General features: G+C 38.0%; 1 protein-coding gene across 1 annotated transcript in view; it reads right to left on the bottom strand.

Moving 5' to 3' along the window:
• Positions 1–334: 334 nt before the first annotated feature.
• The window catches only part of vaspb (vasodilator stimulated phosphoprotein b), a 31,336-nt gene continuing 21,190 nt past the window's right edge, over positions 335–10,480 (bottom strand). The window contains exons 5-15 of the mRNA XM_044119524.1: positions 10,354–10,420; positions 7,775–7,872; positions 7,173–7,474; positions 6,060–6,229; positions 5,840–5,891; positions 5,662–5,689; positions 5,507–5,546; positions 5,226–5,282; positions 4,102–4,171; positions 3,287–3,344; positions 335–1,541 (exon numbers count right to left, since the gene is read on the bottom strand). Of these exons, the coding sequence (XP_043975459.1) occupies positions 1,507–1,541; positions 3,287–3,344; positions 4,102–4,171; positions 5,226–5,282; positions 5,507–5,546; positions 5,662–5,689; positions 5,840–5,891; positions 6,060–6,229; positions 7,173–7,474; positions 7,775–7,872; positions 10,354–10,420 (977 nt within the window). The 3' untranslated portion in view covers positions 335–1,506. The remainder of the gene's footprint in view (positions 1,542–3,286; positions 3,345–4,101; positions 4,172–5,225; positions 5,283–5,506; positions 5,547–5,661; positions 5,690–5,839; positions 5,892–6,059; positions 6,230–7,172; positions 7,475–7,774; positions 7,873–10,353; positions 10,421–10,480) is intronic.

Below are 10,480 nucleotides of genomic sequence, written 5' to 3'. Positions count from 1 at the left end.
AGTTTTATATTTTAAACACAAATATATGAAAATGGCATACTTATGTCCTTCTTTAATTTGCCTATTTGTAATGTCTGTATACCTCACCCAGTTAATGTTATTTTGTTGGTTAGAAGCTAAAATGTGTGGCAAACATTACATGTGAAATTTATGTCTCAAATGTGTCAAATAATTTTTTCTAATGCCAATCAAATACACAGAAGCTAAGGCATTCTTGTCATGTACCCCAACCTGGATAACATCAAAATATTATTGGTACAGCTCATTGGAAAAAGTGCTTCATTTCCAGATGACAAATTTTCAATAGAAAAAAAAAAGACTCATTACACAGGGATGAATTTTAAGAAGCAGCTGTATTTGACTATAAAGGCATTGCTAGTCCAGTGTCTAAGCTGTTTTCTTTATATTTCAGTGTAAAAAGTATAGGCTATTAGAAAAAAAGGAAGCCCCCCCCCAAAAGAACATTTCGTAAGAAAAAAACAATCATTGAAAAAAAAAAAAATGGAAAAAGAAATCCCCACTCACCAGTCATCAATTAAAATAGAAACACAATTTAAATTTTTGTTAACATTTTCCCTCAAAACAAATATATATAATTCCTTATATATAGATAGATATATATATAGATTTATTCTCAAGGCAGTTGGTCACGGCCAAATTAATTGACCTCATTATGGCCATTTTCTCATGTTTCAAAAAAGAAAAAATAATTATAAAAAAACATATCTGTAGTAAAAGCAAAATAACCGGCAGAAGCACAGTAGACAGTAGGACCACCACTGCATTGGCCGACTGATAATGTCTTGTTTTGAGTGAGAGGGAATAGTCTATCAAGGCAGTGTGGCGCAGACACACCTCCTCCAGAACAAGTGCAATGCAAAGAGAAAAAAATTCTCACAAATGATAAAACTACAACACACTCTTCTTTCACAGCACTCGGCTCGTCCAATAGATTCCCTTTTGCTCGACTCCTCTTCCTCAAGCGTCTCTTTGTTGCAGCAGTGAAGGCTTTTTTGAGTTGCGTCCTTCCTGGAAGTTCAAAGTCTTGAAGGAGATGAGTGAGTTTGATTTCCAGATCCATCCTTGAATTCAGCAATTCCAACTTAAAACTACTAAGTAACCATAACATTTTAGTAAAAAATATGATTCGTTATTACAGTGAAAAATAAAAAATAAAAAATTAAGTAAAACGTTCCCTGAATACTGAAGAGTGCTCTATCAGTAATAATGCATTTGACAGCATAAGGGAGTGGACACAAGTAGCATCATCTGAAGTGCTGGATGGTGACGTGAGGAAGCCCCTGGGCTAGACTTGACATGAAACAAAAGTTTCTGTTGTACAAATAAGCAAGAATGCTCTCTTGTGTTTAAGATTGATAGAAGAAAAAGATGAAAGGTGAAGGAGGAGAAATCCCTGGGCTACAGCACAGGAGTTGTTGGTGCAAGATGTGGCTAAACTTCCTCACCGCATCACAACCCTCGGTTCAACCAGACAACCCAGCAGAACTATGTGCTTCTCTTTTGAAGTTCCTGAATAAAGGCTGCAAAACAAGAAATGGGAAAACAAACAGGTAAATAAATACAAGAATTGTACAATACCATATAAGAATAGTACTCCTTAAGCATTTTCATGTCATTTAATCTTTTCTATGAAGATAAAATATAATCTTTTAAAATTGATTTTTAAGTGTTTATCAGATCTACTAGAGCGGCTTCAGATGGAAGATGGAATGTTTGTCTGAGAACATCAATAGTGAACAAACGGCACCATGAAGACGAAAAACCCACGCTTGACAAGTCAGGGAGAATATTTTGGAGAAGTTTAAAGCTGGATTTGGCTATGAAACAATATCCAAAGCTTGTAGGTAATAAACTAAGGAGAAGGTGCTTTGATCCAAGGCGATCAAAACTGAAATGTTTGGCATACATGCAGAACACTGTGCTTAGACAGAAACATAGCAGGGACAACATAGTTGGTCAAAGCTGGTGGATGGAGCTAAACGCAGGGCAATGTTGGAAGAAATCTGTTGGAATCTGCAAGACTTAAGACTGTGTGGAGAGCTTCCTCTTCCAGCAGAACAAAGAGCCCAAACATCCTGGCAGAGCTACAATGTAATGGTTTAGATCAAAGCACATCCTTGTGTTAGAATGACCCAGGAAAAGTCCAGAGGCAAAAATCTGTGGCAGGTTTTGAACAAATTCATGCCTACAGACTGTCCAATCAATTGAACTGAGCTGTAATTGTTTTTCTTGCCAGCTTTACAACTATGCAAGAATTTTTTTGGTCTATTAAACAAACTACACTCAAGTTTGAGGATATTATGCAACAACAACGTGATAAAATATTGTGGGGCTATGATTTAATCTGCATGCTGATTTTTTTTTATTTATGTTTTAAGTTTATTTGATAGGGACAGACACACATCGACGTAGACAAACTGAACAAAACAGCAGTCCCACGTTTGCATCATAGTGCAACAGCAGCAGCTAATTCGCAGCACTTGTCCCTAGATGGGCTTTTAAAAAGTACCTCTAAAAATTTAAGTGATAATAATTTAAAATAGCACAACATAATGCTGACAACATCTGCAAACAAACAGTGAAACATAGAACATCAAAAATGGATACAGTTCTGTTTTTGACATAACCAGAGTTTTGTTTGTTTTTTGAACGTACTAAAACTGGTTACGGATCTTAAATCAACAGGAAGTGAGTTCCAAACTGCAGATTCTCTCACGGACAGAGAGCACTTTGAGCAAAAGTGGTTCTTGGCAAGGGGACCTTACAATTTCCATCTGAAGCCGCTCTAGTAGATCTGATAAACACTTAAAAATCAATTTTAAAAGATTATATTTTATAAAAAGATTATAATTTATAAAATTAAGAATGTCCAAAATGCTAAATTTTGCCAAAATGTGACAATGATGGAATCTGATCGGCTTTTGATATAAAACCTTTAAAGCCCGATTATAGAGACTTGCTAATGGTTTGCGTGTAGTTTGACTAGTATGAGACCAGACAATAGCTCCATAGGAAAAATGTGAGAGGACCATTGAGTTAAAAAACATCTCGGCACAGCGAAGTGTTAAACAATTTCTAATAATTTTAGAACAGTTTATATTTGATCTAACAGTTTTGCTGATTTTATCAACATGGCTTCTCAAATTTAACTAAGCATCCAGAATTATTCCTAAATATTTTTTCTTGTGATACTTGCTCAATAGAGACCTATTGATCTGGATATTCAAGTACTGTTATGGTGTTTTCTTGATTGATAAAGCCTTACCTCCAATAATTTCCTCCTTGACTTTTTGTAATTCTTTCCGCACCTCCTCCAGGATCTCCTGCAAGGCAACAAACACATCACAGTGACACAGTCATTGTTCACTGTCAATTTATGACTATTTATACAGCAGCCAGGCTTTAAATCAGGAACTTGCAAAATCACAGACTGTAAAGACGGATGAAGAATCAGATGGATTATCAGACAATTAGATGGCAGAATGACATGACTAACAAATGGAGCAATAAGGTGTAAAGTATTCAGTGTGTGTCCAGATCTGATAAGTACTTGGTCAGAGTTGGTGAAATACATTTTTAGTATTTTGCTGACAGACAACATTGACTAACTGTTCAAAAGATGAACATGTTTCAGAGCCAATGTTGGATGCTTGCATCTAAACCTACAAAAAAAATGAGCCAGTTGGAATCTATTTCAGCTTTAAGGTGGATTTGTCTAGGACACAAGTTTGTAATGGTTTATCTGTACTTTCAAAAAAAAGGAAAAAAAAGAAAAAGAAAGCAGCTAAATGACTGAATCTGTGGAGGCTTCATAAAGCAGATGTGGTTTATTACTATGTCAGACTATAATGTAAAATAATAAACATGCCAATGTCAGAATTAATTTCTTTGACATTTTCAAATATGATAATCTTTCTGAGAAAACAGAAAAAGATCCAAAGCTCTTTTTAAATTCTCCTTTAGTGGTTTTAGCGATAAAACATTCTCCCGATGTTTTATCTATCAGGAGCTCCATTCACACTTCAGTGCATATAATCATAGTCCAGAAGTGAAAAACCGATAAAAACAGTGAGCGTTTACCTGTTTAAGGTTGTCTAAATCAGAGCCGTCAGATCCACCTGCATCATTATTATTGCTTGCACCCTTCGCCCTATAAAACAAGAAACATAAAAAATGTAATGTTACTGACAGTATTTCACAAGGAAATTATTCATTGTTGGAGGAAACAAAATATAGTACAACAAGGATAACAGGACAGTGGATGGAACATGATGAGATGCAATGCGGGTTAGTATATATTAAAGAAAGTAGTTAATCATCAATTTTGTATTTGTTGGAGCTTATTGACAGAACAGTGCCTTGGTAACGTTTTCAACCACAAACCAAAATTTATTTTATTCGTATTTCATGTATTAGACAAAGTAGTGCAAACCTGGGAAGTAGAATGTGGTTTTCAAAATGTTGTCACAAAGTAATGAATTGGTGGGCTTAATACAAAAATCACACTTTGTAGATTTCATTAGTGTAATAATGTTTTATGATCATTATAGCTGTGAATCTTACGGGGTATGACTGCATCAGCTTTGCATATTCACATAGTAAAACTTTGGCCAAATATTTTCACCTGCTTCCCAGGTGTGGAAAACTATTTCCACAGCATTTCACTCACCATTTTTATAGTGGGTGCTTCACATATTGTTTTATAACCCAACTCTGCTTTTTTTAAATAAAAAAAAAACCTAGCTGAAAACCATGCAACCTTTTCTTTTCCCAACTTTGTGTTGGATAATTACATAAGCATTCCACAAAATACCTTAAAATTCCAGGTTTCAACATGAAACAGTAATAGGTGTATTGGTAGTTTTTAAAGGCGCCACATATAACAAAGCTGTGTTTAGATGAGGCACAGTTTACCAGAATACAAGGGCATAAATGCCGAAGACGAAACCAAAACCAAGTGTCATTGTCAATCAGGGTTCCATTTCATGTGGTTTGCAGCACTAAAATGATAAGGTAGACCATCAGTAGCTCTCTTGGGTGTACACACGCATGACGGGTTCTGATCCAATAGATGGAGCTATCAACTGCACAATTTGCTACTCAGGTGTGTAGGCAGCAGCAGCAGCAGAGCTGCTTTGCCGTCAGAAGGAAAGCGAAGGCTGGAGGGGAGCAGAGGAGTGGAGGGAGGGGAACAGCACGTGTACCTTGGAGCTTGGGACACTGAGGAAGTGGTGTCCATGCTCTTGGGGATGGAGTTATTCCTGTTAGTGAAATACACACATACACACTCTGCTCTTAGAATGAATATGAATGACTTTTAGACACAAAAACACACTTAAGGAGAGATACCAGCAATAAATAGACACACACACTTTGATGGAGGACCAGTTTGGAGGTGACTTTGAGTAAAAATTTGAGGTGAGACATCTGTGACCTAAAATTTTACTGATGATGCTTAGACTGAAGTAAGTTCATCCAAGATTACCTAATCATGGACGTTTTCTCCCAAGGTCTTCTTAGTGAGTCTAAAAGGGAGAACAGACAGAAACATGAGCCTCTCAGTTCAGCTTTGCAAAACTGTTACTTAATATTGGCCAGAATGTGGGCGGCATGCTATGAATAAAACGGTTCAGTTCTCACCATTTTGACCTTGAGGCTCTGAATCATCCTGTGGAGAAAAGACAACAACTTCTGTAAACACTGAGTCATATGTAGCTATTTCTAACCTTTAATGTATCAATTTTCTACAAAACGTCTACATCGACTTTTAATTGATGTCATCAGTTAATCAGAAATACTGTAATGAACGGACTCTTACGTTATCTTGCGTCTTCACGGGAGGCTTCTCTGCTGTATCTGTAGCTTTTCTCCTGAAGTAAAATTAAATTGCTTTGTTATTTTAAATGCAGTCAGTTTACAGAGAGATGTGTGAATATTCTGTTGTTGTCAATTGATTTTAAAATGAACAGAGGGCAGCAAAGAACTATATAGCCAAAACCTTTGTGAACATTCGATTTGATGCATGACTCTAAACTCACCTGCGTGCCAGAATGGCACTCATTTCACCCATCAGACCCCCTCCTCCTCCTCCACCGCCACTACCGCCTCCACCACCACCACTGCCGCCACCTCCTCCTCCCAGGGAGGAATTGCTGATGCGGTTCGACTCTGTTCTGGCTGGTGGAGCTGCAGAACCACCATCCTCCTGCTGAGGGCAGCAAACAGCAAAAACATGAGTGCTCTGATGCAACTGAAACCAAACATTGTGTGTACTATATAAAAACAAACAGAACTATAGTTTCTCAGTGTTTCACACTAAATCAAACTAAATGTTTCGGGTCATTTAGAATTTTCAAAATCCTTTCTACTTCCTAAATGCCAGATTATTAGGATTTTTTTTTTCTTCTATTTTTTAAACTTGCTTTGTCCAAATTCAACCCAAAGACAACCATTTTTTTTAACAATTGAGGAAAATTCAAATGATGAGGTCATGGCTTTTCAAGTTTCTAAATTCACAACATATTTGAGGAGGACGCTTGAAAGAACAGCAACTCAAATGTGAAACAGCCCATTACCGTACTCTAGGCATAACCACTTAATTATAGTTACAAAGTGGTTAAAGAGCAACAGTCTGTTTTGGAGTGACCATCATAAAGGATTAATTCTCAGCTCCAAAGAAAACTTGCGGGCCGAGCTGAAAAGTGTTTAAACAAAGTGGCTTAAAAACCTGACTCTGCTACACCAGTTTTGTCAGGAGGAATGGACCACAATTTCAGCAAACTACTGTGAGAAGTTCGTGGAAGGAAACCCAAAAATGTTGGCTCCAAGTCAGAGTTTACATCCAGAATTAAGGTTGTAAACTTCTTAATTATAAACAAGAGGAAAGCTAAAATAATTATTATTTTATTTTCTCTCTCAATTCTGGCCATTTAAAAAAAAGTCTAAATAATCTCTAAAATCCAAATCACTTAAGCCAGAAAAGGTTTACTCTTACTTAATGTCTGAAAAAAAATAATGGAGTATCTTTTTATACTGTGATATGGTCCTGGTAACAGGAACATAGCTGTTTCAAAGCAGACAGGTCACATCATTAATGCAGAAACTTAATTCACTCAATAAAAATAGCACTAATTACAACATCTGATACCAACCTTGGACACTTTGCGGAGTTTAGCTCCTGCAAGGGCAGCTGCCAAGCCTCCAGCTCCTCCTAATCCTCCACCGCCATCTCCACCTCCGTCGCCGCCTCCGCCTCCACCTCCACCTCCACCTGGAGCAGGCAGTGGTGGAGCTGGTGGTGGTCCTGTGGGAGGCGGTCCAGGAGGAGGAGGGATGCCCGCCGCCGGGGGAGGACCAGGGGGCGGTGGAGGAGCTGGAGGAGCAGGAGGAGCTGGAGGAGCAGGAGGAGGAGCTGGACCTCCAGGAGTCATTAGTGGAGCTGGAGGGATATGGACTGGAAGGAGAGACAGAGACATCACTGACAGTTAGTTGGCTTTTCTTTTTTTTCTTTTTTTTTTGCTTATTTTTAGAAAAATGATTTATTGAAAAAAATGCAAGTGGAAAACCTTTTCCCCACCACCTGGAGGCTATGATGGGAACAAGCTTTTGATAGTATTAAGAAAACGCAATAAAATCTGAAAAAAGTCAGACGATCTCAGATCTAAAGAAGAAACATGCAGTGGAACAACTTTCTGAGGCTACTATAAAATAGTCTTGTAGAGGTTGGAGTGCAGCACACCAGGTGTTTCCTGACCTGCAGCGGCTTGTCGTTCTCTTTCCTGCCGCTCTCTCTCCTGCCGCTCTCTCTCCTGTCGCTCTCGTTCCAGCTGTTCAAGCCTCTGTTGCTCCAACCTGCCAACACACACCTTTGTTAAAATGCATGTCATCCTCAGAATTAAAATGAGTTGTTTTTAAGTTACCAAAATCTACTATTATAACAAAGTTGTGCTGAGCTTTGTGAATCTAAATCAGGGGTCCCCAAAGTCGGTCCTGGACGGCCAGCATCCTGCACACTTTAGTTCTCTCCCTGGAGGCACCAACAACCTTTTCAGCGTGTCAGTGTTCTTCTTAGGCCTTCTAATGAGCCATCATTTGATCCAGCTACATTAAACCAGGGAGAGAACTAAAACATGCAGGATACCGGCCCTCGAAGAACGACTTTGGGGACCCCTGATCTAAATAGATCAAATGGAAAATTTTACACAAGTTTGCAGATCACATTAATATTGACCTGGCATCTTCAAGGACAGTTCAGGTTATTAAACTGTCCAAATTAACATTAAATACAATATATTAAAATTATATAAATATAAATAGCAAAAACCTTTGCTATTGCAGTATTGAACCTATTAATATTGCAATGATGGTTGTGGTTTAAAATATTGTGCAGCTCTAGTGAGGTGTGATGTGAAGTGTTAGGTTTCCAACACACAGTCAACGTAACATAGACCACAAAATACATGTTTAGTCTCATTTGGGCAGAACACCTTCTTTTTTTGTATTTTACAGAACAAACAAACATTTAAAACCATATATCCTGTTACTTTCATTTTACAGATATGAAAGTAACGTTCATTTTACAGATATGCTTTTATGTCTGACCATCTGAAGACCTATCACAGGATCCAATACAACAAGAAGAAAAGAAGTGCAAGCGGCAAGTATCTGCCGATACGTCATTAAGATAGCACAGTAATGGCTCACTGACACAGGATCAAAAAACAAAACAAAACTGTGTATTTAAGTAAGATACATATTGTAAATTGTTCCGGATTAATATAGAGGCTTTGTTAGATAAGAATTAAAACGCTAAGTATATCTGAATGAGCTCTTTTGCAAAGTTACAAATGAATTCATTGAAAAAAAACAATCAAATTTGATTTTAGTTGGATTTTAAGTTTTACAAGCTGCAACATCCATTTTTTAACATAGTCATCTATTCATTATTTTTTATTTTGTTACACTGTTTATGAGAAGTTCTTACAAGACAACTTCTCTTCCAGGATTATGAAATGAAATACAAACAGGATGTTGATAGTTCATCTTTTCATCTCAAATGCAGGCAGCTCTTTTCTTTTAACTAAAAATGTATACCGGTACTTTAAATTGTTGCCAATTCAAAAGATATTTAGAGCATTTGAAAGACATTTTCCCAATTTTAAACTTTAAGTTGTTTGACATAATAAAAACTGGGTAAACTTCCCTTTTCAATAGGGTTCAGGTTCAGGACTTGATAAACATGTTCTGCTGAAATATTAGCTTAGTCATTTCTGATCAGCATCTTGCTTTTGATGCACAAGTGTTTTACAACACCCCTGGCCAAAAGCTTGTTTTACCATTGGAAATGAAGCGTCGGTGTGTTTCAACGCTTTATAGGATATTACAAAAGAGAAAAATGTGGTGTTCATAACCTCTCATTAGCTTTCTGCTTAAAAAAAGAAGTCCTCAGCTGGACAAAGTGGCCTGATTCACATTATTGCCCCCTCCCCCAACACATCTGCCACAGAACAGATGTGTTGCAAAAACCAATGTCTATAAACAATTATAATGCAGAGAACTAAACATATGCAACATCAGGGCTGATATGACTTAACGCTCTAAAGCTCATGTTAAATGTTAATGCTTTTTTTGTTTTTGCCTTCCAACAAAACAAATCCTGAGAATGGTATTTAAAATGATCAGCATCTATTAAAATCCTCCAAGCACCTGCATTACTGCTGGAGGTCAGAGGTTTTAAAAAGCTTACTAAGCCACAACATGCCGGCAGCAAATGGAACAGCTACTACTTTAACAGACACTCCCTGTGGTCACTGTGCACCTTTCAGGCTAAAAGGGATTAGAAGGTTAAAGCCTGTTCTACACAGGCATGCATGAAGTCACCTCAACAGGTTTCTCCAGTGGTAGATGTCAGAGGCTTGCTATCTGTCTGACCTTTGACCTGACTCAAGGGTTGATTGAGGGTTTAGCAGTGTCTGCTTAATGCCGGTAAATCCTCCACATATGCCTGTGCGCAAAACTGTGCCAACTGGACGACAGCAAAGCCAAGCCAGCTTGACTGCAAACCCAGAAAGTGGTTCACTCTGGTCTGGAAACAGATTGAAATGGCCCCACAGTGGACAACACCCTTCTGAGGAACGAGCTGATAAAATTATATTCGCCACACAATCCCGCTGCTTATCGTCAGCATAGAAACCAGTCAGGATTATTCAGATTGCTGGGACATGTTTTATCTCAGTGAGAGCAAGCAAACATTTAGCGGCTAGCACAGCTAAAATGTCATTTTGCGATATGCAAGGTAAAGAAAGGGTTGGTTCAGAGGAGGTCTGAAGATACCTCCGCTGCTGTTCGAGTTCTTCAGGAGAAGGTCCATTTGACACTGGGCGCGGGAGGGTTGCATAACCTGCAAAAACATGAAGGAAGATATTCTTAGTGCGCATTAAAGTATCTCCAGAAATAGCTC

Source organism: Gambusia affinis, linkage group LG06 (assembly GCF_019740435.1).
Source record: "Gambusia affinis linkage group LG06, SWU_Gaff_1.0, whole genome shotgun sequence".
NCBI lineage: Eukaryota > Metazoa > Chordata > Actinopteri > Cyprinodontiformes > Poeciliidae > Gambusia > Gambusia affinis.
The sequence above is the reverse complement of the archived record's forward strand: the minus strand, read 5'-3'. Positions and strand labels throughout refer to the sequence as shown.